This window comes from Salmo salar, chromosome 10 (assembly GCF_965601325.2).
Source record: "Salmo salar chromosome 10, fSalSal1, whole genome shotgun sequence".
Taxonomy (NCBI): Eukaryota; Metazoa; Chordata; class Actinopteri; order Salmoniformes; family Salmonidae; genus Salmo; species Salmo salar.
This window is the reverse complement of record NC_138300.1, coordinates 56,988,929-57,012,500: the sequence shown is the minus strand read 5'-3', so window position 1 is coordinate 57,012,500 and position 23,572 is coordinate 56,988,929. Positions and strand designations below refer to the sequence as shown.

The window sequence follows — 23,572 nt, the reverse complement described above, 5'->3', positions numbered from 1 at the left end:
GAGGATGGTGCAATTTAAACCAATCTGAAAATGATGGAGCTACGGACGCAAGCACTGATTTAAAAAAAACAGCAATGAATTCATTTTTTTTTATGTCCTTGAAATCACAGAGTTCAAGCAGTTTTTACAGAGAGCTTTGGATGAATCTCAGAATACTGTTTCTCTGTTTCTCTCGTCCTCTCTCCTCACATCCCTCTAATGTTTTAAAGGCAGCGTCGCACCTTATTTTCCCTCAATGCCAGAAACCCATATAATAGTAACTTAAAGCACTTGATCTAAATCAATTATTATAATATTATTCTAAGTTGGGTTTGTTATTTTCTCCAAATCAACTCTAACTTTCGGGTGAAAAAAATCCTACAAGACCCCTAAGGTCGCCGTCACACGATGAATGTATATATATTTTTTTAAACGTAGTAAAAAGTGGGATACGTTCGTGAGAATAAGGTGTCTACTCGTCAATCATTCCATCCCTGAGAACGTCCACGGTTATCAACAATGGAAAGAGAGCTTCAGCAAGAAGTTGTCTTCCCAGAGTGGCTGCTGTCCCTACCATCAATGTGGCTTGTAAAAGTATCTCAAACAGCCAGCAGCACCAGCAGAGACCGTGAGAATGGAAGTGAAACGGAGTAAGTGAATGAACTAGCTTTCTACCTTCCTGCTAACGTTATCTAGCTATAGAGCATTTATCTCACGTCTTCCATCTAAATAACACTGATATAATACTAACCAAATGTAAACGTCTGCCAGCTGTTGGTAGCTAAATGCTGATGCTGTCACACTATAGAGAGTACAAGCTTATGGGAAATAATTGTTTTAGCCATGACGGAGGTCACTGTTTCTGTATAGAGCAAGTTTTCAAGGTGTTTGTGTGGGGTTGCGCGTTTGGGTAAATCGGCCGTTCTGTGGCTACGGGAGGGCAATGACCTAACACACCTCCAGGCTGTGTAAGTGGTATTTTGACCAAGAAGGAGAGTGATGGATTGCTGCATCAGGATGAAACCAATTGAGATGGTTTGGGATGAGTTGGACTGCAGAGTGAAGGAAAAGCAGCCAACAAGTGCTCAGCATATGTGGGAACTCTTTCAAGACTGTTGGAAAATAATTCCAGGTGAAGCTGGTTGAGAGAATGCCAAGAGTGTGCAAAGTTGTCATCAAGGCAAAGGGTGGCAACATTGAAGAATCTCAAATATAAAATATATTTTGATCTGTTTAACACTTTTTCCAGTTACTACATGATGATTCCATATGTGTTATTTCATAGTTTTGATGTCTTCACTATTATTCTACAATGTAGAAAATAGTAAAAATAATGAAAAACCCTTGAATGAGTAGGTGTGTCAAAACCTTTGACTGGTACCGTAGCTAAGTTTGTCACTGGTATGGACTAGTAAATATGACATTTTAGTCATTTAGCAGACGCTCTTATCCAGAGCGACTTACAGTAGAGTGCATACATTTTATTACATTTTAAATACTGGCCCATAGTGGGAATCGAACCCACAACCCTGGTGTTGCAAGCGCCATGCTCTACCAACTGAGCTACAGTGGGGCTACAAATATCCTAAACCTAGCCAACTGGACTGATAGCCTCAAACTAAAACCGAAACATTCTAGCTAATGTTCACTCAAATACGTATTTCCACAGGTAATAGATTAAATTCAATGTTTATTCTATAAACATTCTATATGTTGTTGTCATATTGTAGAAAAATCCTCACAGCCATGTAAACCATGTACAGTAGGCTACTACAGCCAATATGTTCGCCCAACGTGTGAGTCATAAAACCCACGTATATTAGTTATTATAAACTGGGTGGATCGAGCCCTGAATGGTACTGTATATCAGACCGTATACCACCGGTATGACAAAACATGTATTTTTACTGGTCTAATGACGTTGGTAACCAGTTTATAATAGCAATAAGCCACCTCGGGGGTTTGTGGTATATGGCCAATATACCACAGCTAAGGGCTGTATCCAGGTACTCCGTGTTGCATCGTGCATAAGAACAGCCCTTAGCCGTGGTATATTGGCCATATACCACTTCCCCTCGGGCTTTATTGCTTATTTATAAAGCAACAACTACATACATATCTGTTACGGTCCAAAATCTGCTACATGGACTTTAAGAGGAATGTGAGGAGAGAGGAAGCAAGGAGATTCAAACCTGGTTGCACTTCACTGTACTACAGTGTACTGTATAATATGAAGTGAGATCTTTCTGGTCGAAATAGCGCCCCCCCCCCCTACCTTCTCAGAGGTGTTATCAGTCTCCGCATCGTGTCGTTTCTGAGTGAAGATGATGTTGAACACAGCGTGGGAGCGACTGCTCGTCTCGTTCATGTTGGTGGCCGCCACCGTCCTGCAGAGAAGAAGAGAATGTTGGGTCATGTTCACTTGGCACCAAATTGAAGAAAACTGACAGAAACAGGATTTACCTTTCCTGGACTTGTCCAATAAGAAATGGTAATTTGTCCTTTGTGCCCCACTGAACATGACCCATGACAATGACCCTGACCCTGTGTCACTTCAACAACAGGTACAGAACATCCTGTATGATGTAACACCACAGAACATCCTGTATGATGTAACACCACAGAACATCCTGTATGACGTAACACCACACAGAACATCCTGTATGACGCAACAGCACAGAACATCCTGTATGACGTAACACCACAGAACATCCTGTATGATGCAACACCACAGAACAGCCTGTATGACGCAACACCACAGAACATCCTGTATGACGCAACACCACAGAACATCCTGTATGACGCAACACCACAGAACATCCTGTATGATGCAACACCACAGAACATCCTGTATGATGTAACACCACAGAACATCCTGTATGACGCAACACCACAGAACATCCTGTATGATGCAACACCACAGAACATCCTGTATGACGCAACACCACAGAACATCCTGTATGACGCAACACCACAGAACATCCTGTATGATGCAACACCACAGAACATCCTGTATGATGTAACACCACAGAACATCCTGTATTACGCAACACCACAGAACATCCTGTATTACGCAACACCACAGAACATCCTGTATGATGTAACACCACACAGAACATCCTGTATGATGCAACACCAGACGCATTGAGACAGAAGAAGAACAACAACCCCATAACAACGGCTGAGTCATCTGAGATCAGTCTATGATCCATCCTAATAATGAAACACAGAAACCTCCACGGTGAATCGTTTTATACGAGGGGCAGGAATTCATTGCAACAAGATAAGCCAAAGAACAGATCCACTAAAACAAATTTCCCCAAATGCTTTCTAGCAACCAAAACATTAATTTTCAGCTGCCTGATGGGGCATTACATAAAATTTGAGGTGGTTTAAGCCGGTTCGTCAACGGCTGGCTCTGCTACCGTCTAATTGCGATTGTTAGTTTCGAGCTAATGAGACAAGAGACAATGTGCTAATTTGTAGAGAAGACAAATCTCTGCCCAAGGAGCAGGGAGTAGTAAACTGAGGAAGAATAGAACACAGCCCAGAGTGTTGCAGTAGAGAGAATGGAGTCATTAGAACACAGCCCAGAGTGTTGCAGTAGAGAGAATGGAGTCATTAGAACACAGCTCCGAGTGTTGCAGTAGAGAGAATGAAGTCATTTGTCAATACGACCATTTTTCCTCCTGTTGTATTGACAGAACAACAAAGTGGAAGAACACTGTTCGATACTGACACCACAGAGGGGTGGATGGATAGACAGAGCACAGTGGAGGGGTGGATGGATAGACAGAGCACAGTGAAGGGGTGGATGAATGGACAGAGCACAGTGGAGGGGTGGATGAATAGACAGAGCACAGTGGAGGGGTGGATGGATAGACAGAGCACAGTGGAGGGGTGGATGGATAGACAGAGCACAGTGAAGGGGTGGATGAATGGACAGAGCACAGTGGAGGGGTGGATGAATAGACAGAGCACAGTGGAGGGGTGGATGGATAGACAGAGCACAGAGCTGTCTGACTGAGCTAAGCAGCACTGATGTATCTCCACTGAGGTGTGTACAGCTACAAATCAGGATGGTACATGAACTGTATCTCCACTGAGGTGTGTACAGCTACAAATCAGGATGGTACATGAACTGTATCTCCACTGAGGTGTGTACAGCTACAAATCGGGATGGTACATGTACTGTATCTCCACTGAGGTGTGTACAGCTACAAATCAGGATGGTACATGAACTGTATCTCCACTGAGGTGTGTACAGCTACAAATCGGGATGGTACATGAACTGTATCTCCACTGAGGTGTGTACAGCTACAAATCAGGATGGTACATGAACTGTATCTCCACTGAGGTGTGTACAGCTACAAATCGGGATGGTACATGTACTGTATCTCCACTGATGGTGTGTACAGCTACAAATCAGGATGGTACATGAACTGTATCTCCACTGAGGTGTGTACAGCTACAAATCGGGATGGTACATGTTAGTAAGTTAACGGAGATTTCAAGGTTACGGAACTGCCAGGTATAGAGAAATCAATTAATTCATTGATTAATTAATTAGTAATTTATCATCGACAGGACTAACACGGTTCCAATATGTTGCAACATGGACAAGTGCTCACCCACCCAACAAGTCTGGAACTTCAATAATTCATCGTTGTTTTGTACCTATGATCATTCAAATGAATGTTTGTCCTGTTTGTCTGTTGGAGTGTCCTAGTTCCATGGCTATCTCCGTGGCTACCTCCGTGGCTATCTCCGTGGCTACCTCCGTGGCTATCTGGGGTCTGATGTGTTGGTTAATTAACTCCATGTAAATCTTTTCTGGTCTGCCAGTTCAAGTCTTGTCAGGCAGTAAATTCCCTTATGGACAGAGCACCGTGTGCTTAATTCATCTATTTATTCTCGGCCAACATGGTGCCGCCGTATAGCAGCTGCGTCGCACCAAGGCTTGTGTCCCAAATTGCCCCCCACCCCCGCCCTGGTAGGGCTCTGGTCGAAGGTAACACACTATATAAGGAAGAGGATGTCATTTAGGACAGAAAACCCAAGCAGACGGCTCATAATAATGGCTGGAATGGAGCAAATGGAATGGCATCGAACATATGGAAACCATATGTTTGATACCATTCCACTTATTCCGCTCCAGCCATTACCACAAGCCCATCCTCCCCAATTAAGTAGCCACCAGCCTCCTGTGGCCCAAACCTTCTCTATACTGTCAATCCATTTAGATGCATGCTCAACATATTGCTTCCTTCTAAGCGCCATTGCTAATGGGGATTTTGGAAAAGAGTCAGAATATATAACATTGACCCCATTTGAACTACTGAGAAACCCCATCACCCCGTATGCAGTTGAACTCAGAACTCAGCACAGTATTACATTGACAGTCATTTCGCAGACACTCTTGTCCAGACTGACTTAGTGCGTTCATCATAAGGTACCTATGTGAGACAACCACACAGCACAATCATAGTAAGTCAAACTTTTCCTCAATAAATCAACTAACAGCAAAGTCAGTGCTTGTAAGAAAAGACAAGTGTGAGGATTAATCAAGATACTTTTTGAAGAGGTAGGTTTTCAGATGTTTTCGGGAAGATAGGCAGGGACTCGGCTGTCCTGATGTTAGGGGGAAGCTTGTTCCACCATTTCACTCACCCATCCATTCACTCATCCTTCCACCTACCCATTCAGCCATCCACTTATCCATTCCCCCACCCAAATACCCACCCACCTACCCATCCATCCATTCATCCACCCAACCACCCACCCATCCATAAATCTGTCCCCTCACCTGGCCTTGTTTCCAGAGTCCATGAGGTCCTGGATGTCGTTGTAGGAGGTGACAGCCAGCTTGGACAGGTCCTCTACGTACGGCCCCATCAGGGGGTGTTCCCTCACACGCAGGTTCCCCTTGTTCTTCGGGTTCAGGAGGTCACGCACACGCTCACAGTAGATCTCCATGTAGCTCACCTGAGGAGGAGGGAGGGAGGAGGGAGGGAGGATGGGAGGGAGGGAGGGAGGAGGGAGGGGGGGGCAAAGAGTTACATTACCAACTAGGTCTTTCTAGTCTTTCTTCAGTTCCTCGTCTCCTCCTATCCTCAAAATGCAAGGAAGGGACCTTGGTTCTACCCCTCCAATGTGTTTTTGAGGAAGTAAGGAGAGAGGATTAAGGAATGAAGATAAGATTAATTGAGAAAGAGCCCTAGTGAAAAGAAGTGCATCCAGAAATGCTTACTTACAAGCCCTTAAACAACAATAAAGTTCAAGAAATGGAGTTAAGAAAATATTTACAAAGTAATTAGTCCAGGTGGCCTTTTGATTCATTGTTCAGCAGTCTTATGGCTTGGGGGTTGTAGCTGTTAAGGAGCCTTTTTGGAACTTGGACTTGGCGTCCCGGTACCGCTTGGTGAAGCTGTAGAACTTTTTGAGGATCTGGGGACCCATGCCAAATCTTTTCAGTCTCCTGAGGGGGAAAAGGTGTTGTCATGCCCTCTTCACGACTGTCTTGGTGTGTTTGGACCATGATAGTTCGTTGGTGATGTGGACTCCAAGGAACTTGAAACTCTCGACCCGCTCCACTACAGCCCCGTCGATGTTAATGGGGGCCTGTTCAACCCTTCATTTCCTGTAGTACACGATCAGCTCCTTTGTCTTGCCAACATTGAGGGAGAGGTTGATGTCCTGGCACCACACTGCCAGGTCTTTGACTTCCTCCCAATAGGCTGTCTCATCGTTGTCGGTGATCATGCCTACCACTGTTGTGTCATCATCAAACTTAATGATGGTGTTGTAGTCGTGCTTAGCCGGACAGTCTTGGGTGAACAGGGAGTACAGGAGGGGACTAAGCACGCACCCCTGAGGGGTCCCCAGTGTTGCCTACCCTTACCACCTTTGGGCGGCCCGTCAGAATGTCCAGGATCCAGTTTCAGAGGGAGGTATTTAGTCCCAGGGTCCTTAGCTTATTGATGAGCTTCGTGGGCACTTTGGTGTTGAACACTGAGCTGTAGTCAATGAACAGCATTCTCACATAGGTGTTCCTTTTTTCCTGTTGGGAAAGGGCAGTGTGGAGTGTGATTGAGATTGCGTCATCTGTGGATCTGTTGGTGCGGTATGCGAATTGGAGCTGGTCTAGGGTTTCTGGGATGATGATGTTGATGTGAGCCATGACCAGCCTTTCAAAGCACTTCATGGCTACAGACATGAGTGCTACAGTGTGGTAATAATTTAGACAGGTTACCTTTGCTTCCTTGGGCACAGGGACTATGGTGGTCTGCTTGAAACATTTAGGTATTACAGACTGGGTCAGGGAGAGGTTGAAAATGTCAGTGAAGACACTTGCCAGTTGGTCCGTGCATGCTTTGAATACACGTCCTGGTAATCCGTCTGGCCCCGCGGCTTTGTGAATGTTAACCTATTTAAAGGTCTTGCTCACATTGGCTACGGAGAGCGTGATCACACAGTCGTCCGGAACAGCTGGTGCTCTCATGCATGCTTCAGTTTTGCTTGCCTCGAAGCGAGCATAAAAGGCATTTAGCTTGACTGGTAGGCTCGTGCCACTGGGCAACTCGGGGCTGGGTTTGATTTGAAGTCGATAATAGTTTGCATGCCCTGCCTTATCCAACGAGCGTCAGAGCCGGTGTAGTAAGATTCAATCTTAGTCCTGTACTGACGCTTTGCCTGTTTGATGGTTCGTCAGAGGGCATAGTGGGATTTCTTATACACGTCCGGATTAGTGTCCTTGAAAGTGGCAGCTCTAGCTGTTAGCTCAGTGTGGATGTTGCATGTAATCCATGGCTTCTGGTTGGGATATGTATGTACGGTCACTGTGGGAACAATGACATCGATGCACTTATTGATGAAGCCGGTGACTGATGTGTTGTACTCCTCAATGCCATTGGATGAATCCCGGAACATATTCCAGTTTGTGCTAGCAAAACAGTCCTGTAGTTTAGCATCTGCTTCATCTGACCACTTCCGTATTGAGAGAGTAACTGGTACTTCCTGCTTTAGTTTTTGCATGTAAGCAGGAATCAGGAGGATAGAATTATGGACATATTTTCCAAATGGAGGGTGAGGGAGAGCTTTGTAAGAGTCTGTGTGTGGAGTAAAGGTGGTCTAGAGTTTTTCTTCCTCTGGTTGCACATGTGACATGCTAGTAGAAATGATGTAAAACGGATTTAAGTTTTCCTTTATTAAAGTCCCCGGCCACTAGGAGCGTCGCTTCTGGATGAGCATTTTCCTGTTTGCTTATGGCCTTATACAGCTCATTGAGTGTAGTCTTAGTGCCAGCATCGTTTTGTGGTGGTAAATAGACTGCTATGAATAATATAGATGAGAACTCACTTGGTAAATAGTGTTGTCTACAGCTTATCATGAGTTACTCTACCTCAGGCAAGCAATAACTCGAGACTTCTTTAATATTAGACATCACGCATCAGCTGTTATTGACAAATAGACACACATCCCTGCCCCTCGTCTTACCAGACGTAGCTGCTCTGTCCTGCCGATGCACGGAGAAGCCAGCCAGCTCTATATTATCCGTGTCGTCGTTCAGCCACAACTCGGTGAAACATAAGATATTACAGTTTTTAATGTCCTGTTGGTAGGATAGTCTTAAATCGTAGATCATCCAGTTTATTTTCCAATGATTTTACGTTGGCCAATAGTACGGATGGTAGTGGTGGTTTACCTACTCGCTGACAAATTCTTAAAAGGCAACCCGCACTCCTCAACCTTTTGCTCTGTCTCTTCTTCACGCAAATGATGGGGATTTGGGCCTGGTCTTGAGAAAGCAGTATATTCTTCGCATCGGACTCATTAAAGAAAACATCTTCATCCAGTTCAAGATGAGTAATCGCTGTTCTGATGTCCAGAATCTCTGTTCGGCCATAAGAGACAGTAGCAGTAACATTATGTACAAAATAAGTTACGAACAATGCGAAAAAAACAAACAAAATAGCATAGTTGGTTAGGAGCCTGTAAAACGCTGAGAGGCCTTGTATTATAACTGTACGTACCTCCACAGAGTAGGACTTGCTATTGTCGTTATTACTGTCATTGAACTTGGTGAAGAGGTCTTCACACATCTAGGGGGAGAAAGAAAGTAAAGGGTTAGCAGTGAACATTTATTATCAATTTATATATGGTTTATCTGTACAGGGACAGATACAAACACATTGACACATTGAATGAACAATTATCCAATGTGTTGCACTCATTTCCACCACCCTAGTTGGGATTGGTGTAACATTATGTTGAGGTATGGAGAGCTAGGTGTGCGATTGGTTTGGAGTAGGGATGCAAAATTCCGTTAACTTTCTGAAAATTGCCTGGATTTCCAGCTATTCTGTTTGGAGGATTCAAGGATTTCCTGCTTATTCCACCCTGATTCTGGAATCTTCCAATCAGGAAAAACAGGGATTTTACTGGAATTTTGCAACCCTGGTGTGGAGGTAACAGTATATCCGGTATACCAGAGGGATGATGCCTTCCTGGTCCTTCAAGTCTGGCTTGCCCATCATTGTGTAGGACTTCCCAGATCCGGTCTGGCCATAAGCAAATATACAGACGTTGTATCCCTCGAAGGCATGGAGCAGCATCTCCTCACCAATGTCCTTGTACACCTGCTGCTGGCCAGCAAAGTTGATGTCCTTGGGCTGTGGAAAGACAAAAACATGGTGAGTCAGATAACCATTGAAATTCACCAACATGTTGGTGAAAAGATTAATTGAATTATTTGTGGAGTGTTCTAGAATACCAGTGTGCTGGAGTTTCTTTTTTAAGGTCAACCAGGACAAACCAAGCTACAAGGTTGATTTGAAAATGAACCAGACTAAAAGCACAACTAGACTGTTGTGCCTGTCCACACTAATCAGAGTCTCTAATCAAAAGCAGCATGTGTTGTGCTCCTCCCTGGGTGGTATGGTATCATACAGTACACAGATAGTAGATAGTCAGTCAGAGGTACAGGTACTTACCGAGGTATGTGACCAGTACGAGTAATCAAAGTTGAAGCTCTTGTTCTCTTTGGGCTGCTTGGGGTTGAGGATGGCTGAAAGACACAATGGAGAGAGAGGGGGTTGGGGGGAGGGGAGAGTCAGGAGGAGGGTGACCAGGGTGAGAGATTCGACCTGCTGTGTGAAACTAGATCTGGTCGCTGGGTCACCGATCGTCCGAGTTAATGTCTGCGTACCAAATGGCACCCTATTCCCTACATAGTACACTACTATTGAGGAGGAGAGGGAGGGAGGGAGGGACAAAGAGTTACATTACCAACTAGGACCTTGTTGTGGAGAACAGACCTTGTTGTGGAGAATAGACCTTAATCCTTCTCCTCCACCCTCCTTCCTTCCCTCCCTCCCTTCGAGGGAGGGAGGGAGGGAGGGTGGAGGAGAAGGCAGGGCATGCAAACTATTATCGACTTCAAATCAAACCCAGCCCCGAGTTGCCCAGTGGCACGAGCCTACCAGTCGAGCTAAATGCCTTTTATGCTCGCTTCGAGGCAAGCAAAACTGAAGCATGCATGAGAGCACCAGCTGTTCCGGACGACTGTGTGATCACGCTCTCCGTAGCGGATGTGAGCAAGACCTTTAAACAGGTTAACATTCACAAAGCCGCGGGGCCAGACGGATTACCAGGACGTGTATTCAAAGCATGCACGGACCAACTGGCAAGTGTCTTCACTGACATTTTCAACCTCTCCCTGACCCAGTCTGTAATACCTAAATGTTTCAAGCAGACCACCATAGTCCCTGTGCCCAAGGAAGCAAAGGTAACCTGTCTAAATTATTACCGCACTGTTGCACTCATGTCTGTAGCCATGAAGTGCTTTGAAAGGCTGGTCATGGCTCACATCAACATCATCATCCCAGAAACCCTAGACCAGCTCCAATTCGCATACCGCACCAACAGATCCACAGATGACGCAATCTCAATCACACTCCACACTGCCCTTTCCCAACAGGAAAAAAGGAACACCTATGTGAGAATGCTGTTCATTGACTACAGCTTCGAGGGAGGGAGGGAGGGAGGGAGGGAGGGAGGGAGGGAGGGAGGGAGGGAGGGAGGGAAAAGTGCTTAGTCTCTGGCTCACTGCTCCCATAAGCACTTACAGACAGACTGTTCCCTTCTGGACAATTACAGACAGACTGTTCCCTTCTGGACAATTACAGACAGACTGTTCCCTTCTAGACAATTACAGACAGACTGTTCCCTTCCGGACAATTAAAGAGTACAGTCAGACAGACCGTTAGCTTCTGTTAGCTTCTGTTATTTTCTGGAGCTCTGGGCTACTACTGAATGAATGGACACTGTCAGAACAGGCCTGTCTGTGTATTAGACTGAATGGACACTGTCAGAACACTGCCCATTCCAATACATACGGACAGCGAATTAGGTTCATAGGGGAGAAACAAAAAACCTGTTAGAATATTCACATTAGCCCTGTACTTAGTACACATGCTCCAGTATATTGCTCCATTCTAAGTCCTAGTGTGGGGCGGCGGGTAGCCTGGTGGTTGACCTTGTTGTGGAGAATAGACCTTGTTGTGGAGAATAGACCTTGAGACCTTGACATGAGTCAGGTCAACACGAGTCAGCTCAACACGAGTCAGGTCAACACGAGTCAGGTCAACACGAGTCAGCTCAACACGAGTCAGGTCAACACGAGTCAGCTCAACACGAGTCAGGTCAACACGAGTCAGCTCAACACGAGTCAGCTCAACACAAGTCAGGTCAACACGAGTCAGCTCAACACGAGTCAGGTCAACACGAGTCAGCTCAACACGAGTCAGCACAACACAATGGATGAAATGATGACGATAACCAGCCAGTTTGTTTTATTAAGTATGGTTCACAGCTGAGAGAACACCTACATACTACGTATATACCAAAGCCTTCACAACAGCTCTCAGTAGACCTCCATTATAGGTCAAATGCTTAATGGAACATCTTCATGAACAAAAAGACGCTTCAATTTACATTATGAGGATGATGTGATAAAAAACCTTGACAGCAGGTTCAATAGATTTTCTCTCTCTCATCATATAATTTCCTTTAAATTCAATCTCCTCTAATGTGACGTCATGGTGACTTTGATTGTTTGAATCATTCACCTCTCTCTCCCCAACCCCCCCACCTCTCTCTCCCCAACCCCCCACCCTCTCTCTCCCCAACTCCCCCACCCTCTCTCTCCCCCCCCCACCCTCTCTCTGTAACTGTAATGGTTTGCAAGCCCTGCCACATCCGTCGATCGTTGATCGTGTAGTTCGATTCGATCTTAGTCCTGTAATGACGCTTTGCCTATTTGATGGTTCGTCTGAGGGCATAGCGAGATTTCTTATAAGCTTCCGGGTTTTAGTTCCGCTCCTTGAAAGCAACAGCTCTAGCCTTTAGCTCAGTGCAGATGTTGCCTGTAATCCATGGTTTCTGGTTGGGGTATGTACGTACGGTCACTGTGAGGACATTACATTTACATTTAAGTCATTTAGCAGACGCTCTTATCCAGAGCGACTTACAAAATGGTGCATTCACCTTATGATATCCAGTGGAACAACCACTTTACAATAGTGCATCTAAATCTTTTAAGGGGGGGGGGGGGTTAGAAGGATTACTTTATCCTATCCTAGGTATTCCTTAAAGAGGTGGGGTTTCAGGTGTCTCCGGAAGGTGGTGATTGACTCCGCTGTCCTGGCGTCGTGAGGGAGCTTGTTCCACCATTGGGGTGCCAGAGCAGCAAACAGTTTTGACTGGGCTGAGCGGGAACTGTGCTTCCTCAGAGGTAGGGGGGCCAGCAGGCCAGTGGTGGATGAACGCAGTGCCCTTGTTTGGGTGTAGGGCCTGATCAGAGCCTGAAGGTATGGAGGTGCCGTTCCCTTCACAGCTCCGTAGGCAATCACCATGGTCTTGTAGCGGATGCGAGCTTCAACTGGAAGCCAGTGGAGAGAGCGGAGGAGCGGGGTGACGTGAGAGAACTTGGGAAGGTTGAACACCAGACGGGCTGCGGCGTTCTGGATGAGTTGTAGGGGTTTAATGGCACAGGCAGGGAGCCCAGCCAACAGCGAGTTGCAGTAATCCAGACGGGAGATGACAAGTGCCTGGATTAGGACCTGCGCCGCTTCCTGTGTGAGGCAGGGTCGTACTCTGCGAATGTTGTAGCGCATGAACCTACAGGATCGGGTCACCGCCTTGATGTTAGTGGAGAACGACAGGGTGTTGTCCAGGATCACGCCAAGGTTCTTAGCACTCTGGGAGGAGGACACAAGGGAGTTGTCAACCGTGATGGCGAGATCATGGAAGGGGCAGTCCTTCCCCGGGAGGAAGAGCAGCTCCGTCTTGCCGAGGTTCAGCTTGAGCTGGTGATCAGTCATCCACACTGATATGTCTGACAGACATGCAGAGATGCGATTCGCCGCCTGGTTATCAGAAGGGGGAAAGGAGAAGATTAATTGTGTGTCGTCTGCATAGCAATGATAGGAGAGACCATGTGAGGATATGACAGAGCCAAGTGACTTGGTGTATAGCGAGAATAGGAGAGGGCCTAGAACAGAGCCCTGGGGGACACCAGTGGTGAGAGCGCATGGTGCGGAGACAGATTCTCGCCACGCCACCTGGTAGGAGCGACCTGTCAGGTAGGACGCAATCCAAGCGTGGGCCGCGCCGGAGATGCCCAACTCGGAGAGGGTGGAGAGGAGGATCTGATGGTTCACAGTATCAAAGGCAGCAGATAGGTCTAGAAGGATGAGAGCAGAGGAGAGAGAGTTAGCTTTAGCAGTGCGGAGAGCCTCCGTGACACAGAGAAGAGCAGTCTCAGTTGAATGCCCAGTCTTGAAACCTGACTGATTAGGATCAAGAAGGTCATTCTGAGAGAGATAGCAGGAGAGCTGGCCAAGGACGGCACGTTCAAGAGTTTTGGAGAGAAAAGAAAGAAGGGATACTGGTCTGTAGTTGTTGACATCGGAGGGATCGAGTGTAGGTTTTTTCAGAAGGGGTGCAACTCTCGCTCTCTTGAAGACGGAAGGGACATAGCCAGCGGTCAAGGATGAGTTGATGAGCGAGGTGAGGAAGGGGAGAAGGTCTCCGGAAATGGTCTGGAGAAGAGAGGAAGGGATAGGGTCAAGTGGGCAGGTTGTTGGGCGGCCGGCCGTCACAAGACGCGAGATTTCATCTGGAGAGAGAGGGGAGAAAGAGGTCAAAGCACAGGGTAGGGCAGTGTGAGCAGGACCAGCGGTGTCGTTTGACTTAGCAAACGAGGATCGGATATCGTCAACCTTCTTTTCAAAATGGTTGACGAAGTCATCCGCAGAGAGGGAGGAGGGGGGGGGGGAGGGGGAGGAGGATTCAGGAGGGAGGAGAAGGTAGCAAAGAGCTTCCTAGGGTTAGAGGCAGATGCTTGGAATTTAGAGTGGTAGAAAGTGGCTTTAGCAGCAGAGACAGAAGAGGAGAATGTAGAGAGGAGTGAGTGAAAGGATGCCAGGTCCGCAGGGAGGCGAGTTTTCCTCCATTTCCGCTCGGCTGCCCGGAGCCTTGTTCTGTGAGCTCGTAGTGAGTCGTCGAGCCACGGAGCAGGAGGGGAGGACCGAGCCGGCCTGGAGGATAGGGGACAGAGAAAATCAAAGGATGCAGAAAGGGAGGAGAGGAGGGTTGAGGAGGCAGAATCAGGAGATAGGTTGGAGAAGGTTTGAGCAGAGGGAAGAGATGATAGGATGGAAAAGGAGAGAGTAGCGGGAGAGAGAGAGCGAAGGTTGGGACGGCGCAATACCATCCGAGTAGGGGCAGAGTGAGAAGTGTTGGATGAGAGCAAGAGGGAAAAGGATACAAGGTAGTGGTCGGAGATTTGGAGGGGAGTTGCAATGAGATTAGTGGAAGAACAGCATCTAGTAAAGATGAGGTCAAGCGTATTGCCTGCCTTGTGAGTAGGGGGGGAAGGTGAGAGGGTGAGGTCAAAAGAGGAGAGGAGTGGAAAGAAGGAGGCAGAGAGGAATGAGTCAAAGGTAGACGTGGGGAGGTTAAAGTCACCCAGAACTGTGAGAGGTGAGCCATCCTCAGGAAAGGAACTTATCAAGGCGTCAAGCTCATTGATGAACTCTCCAAGGGAACCTGGAGGGCGATAAATGATAAGGATGTTAAGCTTGAAAGGGCTGGTAACTGTGACAGCATGGAATTCAAATGAGGAGATAGACAGATGGGTCAGGGGAGAAAGAGAGAATGTCCACTTGGGAGAGATGAGGATTCCAGTGCCACCACCCCGCTGGCTCGATGCTCTAGGGGTATGCGAGAACACGTGGGCAGACGAAGAGAGAGCAGTAGGAGTAGCAGTGTTATCTGTGGTAATCCATGTTTCCGTCAGCGCCAGGAAGTCTAGGGACTGGAGGGTAGCATAGGCTGAGATGAACTCAGCCTTGTTGGCTGCAGACCGGCAGTTCCAGAGGCTGCCGGAGACCTGGAACTCCACGTGGGTCGTGCGCGACATCATCGATGCACTTATTGATGAAGCCAATGACTGATTTGATGTACTCCTTAATGCCATCGGAGGAATCCCGGAACATATTCCAGTCTGTGCTAGCAAAACAGTCCTGTAGCTTAGCATCTGCTTCATCTGACCACCTTTTTGTTAATCGAGTCACTGGTGCTTCCTGCTTTAATTTTTGCTTGTAAGCAGGAATCAAGAGGATAGAATTATGGTCAGATTTACCAAATGGAGGATGAGGGAGAGCTTTATATGCGTCTCTGTGTGTGGAGTAAAGGTGGTCCAGAGTTTTTTTTTTCTCTGGTTGCACATTTATTAACATGCTGATAGAAATTTGGTAAGAAGGATTTAAGTTTCCCTGCATTAAAGTCCCCGGCTACTAGGAGCACTGCCTCTGGGTGAACGTTTTCCTGTTTACTTAGGGAGGAATACAGCTCATTGAGTGCTATCTTAGTGCCAGCATCAGTCTGTGGTGGTATGGAGCCAGCTACGAAAAATACAGATGAAAACTCTCTAGGTAGATAGTGTGGCCCACAGCTTATCATGAGATACTCTACCTCAGGCGAGCAAAACCTAGAGACTTAGATATCGTGCACCAGCTGCTATTTACAAAAATACATAGTCCACCGCCCCTTGTCTTTCTTACCAGACGCCGCTGTTCTATCCTGCCGATACAGCATATAACCAGCCAGCTGTATGGTAATAATGTTGTCGTTCAGCCACGACTCCGTGAAGCATAAGATATTACAGTTTTGAATGTCCCGTTGGTAGTTTATCTTCCGTGTACGTCATCAATTTTATTTATACAACAGATTATACTGTACATCCGCACAGAGCAGCATCCGAGACAATACTCCTGCACAAAACTAGAGAAGTCTGGACCAGATGATCAAGGAGACGGATAAAAATACAATAAACCTTCGCATATCTTCACAAAACATGCATACAGTGAACCCATAAAAATTCAGACAGCTACCCCAAGCACATCCTGTCCCCACAGCAGCCTTAATCCACAGGCATGGAGACAAACACTAACACTAACCCCTAACCCTAACACTAACCCCTAAACGTAACACCTAACACTAACCCCTAACCCTAACCCCTAACCCTAACACTAACCCCTAACACTAACCCCTAACCCTAACACTAACCCCTAAACCTAACACCTAACATTAACCCCTAACCCTAACACTAACCCCTAACCCTAACACCTAACCCTAACCCCTAACCCTAACCCCTAACACTGACCCTAACCCCTAACCCTAACCCCTAACCCCTAACACTAACCCTAACACTAACCCTAACCACTAACCCTAACACTAACCCTAACACCTAACACTAACCCCTAACCCTAACCCCTAACCCTAACACTAACCCCTAACACTAACCCCTAACCCTAACACTAACCCCTAAACCTAACACCTAACATTAACCCCTAACCCTAACACTAACCCCTAACCCTAACACCTAACCCTAACCCCTAACCCTAACCCCTAACACTGACCCTAACCCCTAACCTCTAACACTAACCCTAACACTAACCCTAACCACTAACCCTAACACTAACCCTAACCCCTAACACTAACCCTAACCCCTAACCCTGACCCCTAACACTAACCCCTAACACTAACACTAACACTAACCCCAACACTAACCCTAACCCCTAACCCTAACACTAACCCTAACCCCTAACACTAACACTAACACTAACCCCTAACACTAACCCTAACCCCTAACACTAACCCTAACCCCTAACACTAACCCTAACCCCTAACCCTAACACTAACCCTAACCCCTAACCCTAACCCTAACACTAACCCCTAACACTAACCCCTAGCACTAACCCTAACCCTAACCCTAACACTAACCCCTAACACTAACCCCTAACACTAACCCTAACCCCTAACCCCTAACACTAACCCTTAACACTAACCCTAACACTAACACTAACCCTAACCCCTAACCCTAACACTAACCCCTAACCCTAACACCTAACACTAACCCCTAACACTAACCCTAACCCCTAACACTGAACCTAACCCCTAACCCCTAACACTAACCCTAACCCTAACCCTAACCCCCTAACACTAACCCTAACACTAACCCTAACCCCTAACACTAACCCCTAACACTAACCCTAACCCCTAACCCTAACACTAACCCTAACCCCTAACACTAACCCTAACCCCTAACCCTAACCCCTAACACTAACCCCCAACCCTAACACTAAAACTAACCCCTAACACTAACCCTAACCCCTAACCCTAACACTAACCCTAACCCCTAACACTAACCCTAACCCCTAACACTAACCCTAACCCCTAACACCAACCCTAACCCCTAACCCTAACACTAACCCTAACCCCTAACCCTAACCCTAACACTAACCCCTAACACTAACCCCTAACACTAACCCTAACCCTAACACTAACCCCTAACACTAACCCCTAACACTAACCCTAACCCCTAACACTAACCCTTAACACTAACCCTAACACTAACACTAACCCTAACCCCTAACCCTAACACTAACCCCTAACCCTAACACCTAACACTAACCCCTAACACTAACCCTAACCCCTAACACTGACCCTAACCCCTAACCCTAACCCCTAACACTAACCCTAACCCTAACCCCTAACACTCTAACCCTAACACTAACCCTAACCACTAACACTAACCCTAACCCCTAACACTAACCCATAACCCTAACACTAACACTAACCCCTAACACTAACCCTAACCCCTAACACTAACCCCTAACACTAACCCTAACCCCTAACCCTAACACTAACCCTAACCCCTAACACTAACCCTAACCCCTAACCCTAACCCCTAACCCTAACACTAACCCCTAACCCCTAACACTAACCCCTAACCCTAACACTAACCCTAACCCCTAACACTAACCCTAACCCCTAACCCCTAACACTAACCCTAACCCCTAACACTAACCCTAACCCCTAACACTAACCCTAACCCCTAACACTAACCCTAACCCCTAACACTAACCCTAACCCTAACACTAACCCCTAACCCCTAACACTAACCCCTAACACTAACCCTAACCCTAACACTAACCCCTAACACTAACCCTAACCCCTAACACTAACCCCTAACCCTAACCCCTAACACTAACCCTAACCCTAACCCTAACACTAACCCTAACCCCTAACACTAACCCTAACCCCTAACCCTAACCCCTAACCCCCTAACCCTAACCCCTAACCCCTAACCCTAACCCTAACCCTAACACTAACCCTAACCCTAACCCTAACACTAACACTAACCCCTAACACTAACCCTAACCCCTAACCCTAACCCCTAACCCTAACCCTAACCCCTAACACTAACCCCTAACCCCTAACACTAACCACTAACCCTAACACTAACCCTAACCCCTAACCCTAACCCTAACCCCTAACACTAACCCTAACCCCTAACACTAACCCTAACCCCTAACCCTAACACTAACCCTAACCCCTAACACTAACCCTAACCCTAACACTAACCCCTAACACTAACCCCTAACACTAACCCTAACCCTAACACTAACCCCTAACACTAACCCTAACCCCTAACCCTAACCCCTAACACTAACCCCTAAACCTAACCCATAACCCTAACACTAACCCTAACACTAACCCTTAACACTAACCCTAACACTAACACTAAGACTAACCCTAACACTAACCCCTAACCCTAACACTAACCCTAACACTAACCCTAACACTAACCCTAACACTAACCCTAACACTAACCCTAACCCCTAACCCTAACCCTAACACTAACCCTAACACTAACCCTAACCCCTAACCCTAACCCTAACACTAACCCTAACCCTAACCCTAACACTAACCCTAACCCCTAACCCTAACCCTAACACTAACCCTAACCCCTAACCCTAACAGTAACCCTAACCCCAACCCTAACCCCTAACCCCTAACCCTAACCCCAACACTAACACTAACTGATTTGTCTTTTACCACAAGACAAATCAGTCTCTTTTTAACCCTACTTCAATTCAAAACCTAACCCTACCACTAACACAAACAATCACCCATCAAAAGGATGGATGATATCTTCATTTCTCTCACCTTCTCTCTGTGAGACATTCAATGAGCCTACTAATAGAGAGGTGGGCCCTAGTCAGGCGTAGTGCATTACCTAGGGAGTACGGTTCCATTTGGGATGCAGCCCAGCAATCTCAGATGAATCAATCCCCAGCAGGGGTCACTCCGGTTTCCCTGGGGATGCTTTTAATAAATTATTTCCTGTGCCGGCAGGGCTCCAGTTCCTTACCAGCACAGACACAATGGTTCCCACAGCTGATTCTGTACAATCAGTCTTCATGTTGTGTCCTCTCATTCAAGTAGTCCTCAATAAACTTTTAGCACAACAGACATTGGCAACAGACACCGTTTTTTTTCGAACAAAGAGATCCTATAATTCATGTTTTATATGTAATTCTATACCAGTGTGCACAAGAAGTTGAAAATAAAAATAAATTCAACCAAAAAAACATATTTTTACAGTCTTTTAAATGTATTTTGGCCATAGGATTTAGTTTGGACAGTCTTCATAATCACTTTACAGTACAAAGTGCAGCCTATTGATATCAATAAATAATGTCCAGATTAAAACCTGTGATTACGCTATTTAGTCACTCTTATGCGGCCATTGACATTTATCTAGTTTCCAAAAGTTATTTTTAGCTGAAGGTAATAAAGCAAGAAACGTTCTGAGCAAATAACGCAATAAATAACACACAAAAATATACACTGCAAAATTGGCTAGGAGATAGAAACAGACCATGTCTGAGAGACAGAAACAGACCATGTCTGGGAGATAGAACAGACCATGTCTGGGAACTAGAAACAGACCATGTCTGGGAACTAGAAACAGACCATATCTGGGAACTAGAAACAGACCATGTCTGGGAACTAGAAACAGACCATGTCTGGGAACTAGAAACAGACCATGTCTGGGAACTAGAAACAGACCATGTCTGGGAACTAGAAACAGACCATGTCTGGGAACTAGAAACAGACCATATCTGGGAACTAGAAACAGACCATGTCTGGGAACTAGAAACAGACCATGTCTGGGAACTAGAAACAGACCATGTCTGGGAACTAGAAACAGACCATGTCTGGGAACTAGAAACAGACCATGTCTGGGAACTAGAAACAGACCATGTCTGGGAACTAGAAACAGACCATGTCTGGGAACTAGAAACAGACCATGTCTGGGAACTAGAAACAGACCATGTCTGGGAACTAGAAACAGACCATGTCTGGGAACTAGAAACAGACCATGTCTGGGAGACAGAAACAGGCCATGTCTGGGAACTAGAAACAGGCCATGTCTGGGAACTAGAAACAGGCCATGTCTGTCGGTCACCCTGTTGAACACTGGCCAATTTAATAATGTTTGCATGCTGCCTTAACCACTTCATATGTACAGTTGAAGTCAGAAGTTTACATACACCTTAGCCAAGTACATTTAAACTCAGTTTTTCACAATTCCTGACCTTTAATCCTAGTAAAAATTCCCTGTTTTAGGTCAGTTAGAAACACCACTTTATTTTAAGAATGTGAAATGTCAGAATAATAGTAGAGAGAATGATTTATTTCAGCTTTTATTTCTTTCATCACATTCCCAGTGGGTCAGACACTTACATACACTCAATTAGTATTTGGTAGCACTGCCTTTAAACTGTTTAACTTGGGTCAAACGTTTTTGGTAGCCTTCCACAAGCTTCCCACAATAAGTTGGGTGAATTTTGGCCCATTCCTCCTGACAGGGCTGGTGTAACTGAATCAGGTTTGTAGGCCTCCTTGCTCGCACTCGCTTTTTCAGTTCTGCCTACAAATGTTCCATAGGATTGAGGTCAGGGCTTTGTGATGACCACTCCAATACCTTGACTTTGTTGTCCTTAAGCCATTTTGCCACTACTTTGGAAGTATGCTTGGAGTCATTGTCCATTTGAAAGACCCATTTGTGACCAAGCTTTAACTTCCTGACTGATGTCTTGAGATGTTGCTTCAATATATCCACATAATTTTCCTGCCTCATGATGCCATCTATTTTGTGACGTGCACCAGTCCCTCCTGCAGCAACGCACCCCCACAACATGATGCTGCCACCCCTGTGCTTCATGGTTGGGATGGTGTTCTCCGGCTTGCAAGCCTCCCCCTTTTTCCTCCAAACATAACGATGGTCATTATGGCCAAACAGTTCTATTTTTGTTTCATCAGACCAGAGGACATTTCTCTAAAAATATGATCTTTGTCCCCATGTGCAGTTGCCAACAGTAGTCTGGCTTTCTTATGGTGGTTTTGGAGCAGTGGCTTCTTCCTTGCTGAGCGGCCTTTTAGGTTTTATCGACATAGGACTCGTTTTACTGTGGATATAGATACTTTCGTAGCTGTTTCCTCCAGCATCTTCACAAGGTCCTTTACTATTGTTCTGGGATAGATTCAGAAGACGTCACCCCCCCCCCCCCCCCCCCCCCCGTCATCTCTCATGATGTCTAGTCTCGTCAGAAGAAACATACATTTGTCACGATCGTCGAAATGAGCGGACCAAGGCGCAGTGTGGGTATAGTTCCACATATTTTATTAAAGTGAAACTTCAAAAACAATAAACAAATAACGAACGTGAAAGCCGTGGTGCAACATGCACACACACAAAACAACATCCCACAAAGCAGGTGGGAACAGGGAACCCTTAAGTATGATCCCCAATTAGAGACAACGAACATCATAATTGGGAACCATACCAAGAGCACCAACATAGAAATGAAAAGACTAGAACACCCCCTAGTCACGCCCTGACCTACAACACCATAGAGAACCAAGGGCTCTCTATCGTCAGGGCGTAACAACATTACTTAGACAGTATTCTTTGTGATAGACTTCTAGTGTAATACTAGCTAGCACAAGCAACATTTGTTTCTACTTCCCAAGATGACCCAGACTACATATAAAGATTTTACCACTGCTGTACTTTATAGCTCTTTATTGCAGGTAAAACATGGCAGCCTGGCAGGCGTAGGTGGTTAGACCCTGGTGTTGTTCTGATATCGCTACAGGGTTTGACTGGTCATCAGTAGACTATATAGTGGAGTAGTGTACTGTAGACTACAGCTCAGTCTACAGGTGACCCCTGTCGGCAGCTACCCAGAACCAGAAGGTGTCATGGAAACTGGGATGGGATGGGCTGCTCACAGCCAGCCAATTTACCCAGCAGCTGATCTGAAAGAGCAACTGTGACTACTAAGTGTGAATTTTTAATCACTGTTTGCTACCAGTCTCTACTCAAACCTGGTTTTATCACACAGAGGAAGTGGTGATACTGTAGCAGTCTCTAACCTGGTTTTATCACACCGAGGAAGTGGTGAAGCTGTAGCAGTCTCTACTCTCTACTCAAACCTGGTTTTATCACACAGAGGAAGTGGTGAAGCTGTAGCAGTCTCTAACCTGGTTTTATCACACAGAGGAAGTGATGAAGCTGTAGCAGTCTCTAACCTGGTTTTATCACACAGAGGAAGTGGTGAAGCTGTAGCAGTCTCTAACCTGGTTTTATCACACAGAGGAAGTGGTGAAGCTGTAGCAGTCTCTAACATGGTTTTATCATACAGAGGAAGTGCTGAAGCTGTAGCAGTCTCTAACCTGGTTTTATCATACAGAGGAAGTGGTGAAGCTGTAGCAGTCTCTAACATGGTTTTATCACACAGAGGAAGTGGTGAAGCTGTAGCAGTCTCTAACATGGTTTTATCATACAGAGGAAGTGGTGAAGCTGTAGCAGTCTCTAACATGGTTTTATCACACAGAGGAAGTGGTGAAGCTTAGCAGTCTCTAACCTGGTTTTATCACACAGAGGAAGTGGTGAAGCTGTAGCAGTCTCTAACCTGATTTTATCACACAGAGGAAGTGATGAAGCTGTAGCAGTCTCTAACATGGTTTTATCACACAGAGGAAGTGATGAAGCTTAGCAGTCTCTAACCTGGTTTTATCACACAGAGGAAGTGGTGAAGCTGTAGCAGTCTCTAACCTGGTTTTATCACACAGAGGAAGTGGTGAAGCTGTAGCAGTCACTAACATGGTT

At 46.0% G+C, this 23,572-nt stretch overlaps 1 protein-coding gene across 11 annotated transcripts in view; it reads right to left on the bottom strand.

Annotated features, from left to right (window-relative positions):
* Nucleotides 1–23,572, bottom strand: part of kif1aa (kinesin family member 1Aa) — a 162,060-nt gene that overhangs the window by 107,536 nt on the left and 30,952 nt on the right. For all 11 annotated transcript variants that reach the window (XM_082957087.1, XM_082957089.1, XM_082957091.1 and 8 more), the window contains exons 3-7: nt 9,972–10,045; nt 9,468–9,650; nt 9,012–9,080; nt 5,786–5,964; nt 2,255–2,366 (exon numbers count right to left, since the gene is read on the bottom strand). In XM_082957087.1, the coding sequence (XP_082813213.1) occupies nt 2,255–2,366; nt 5,786–5,964; nt 9,012–9,080; nt 9,468–9,650; nt 9,972–10,045 (617 nt within the window). The remainder of the gene's footprint in view (nt 1–2,254; nt 2,367–5,785; nt 5,965–9,011; nt 9,081–9,467; nt 9,651–9,971; nt 10,046–23,572) is intronic.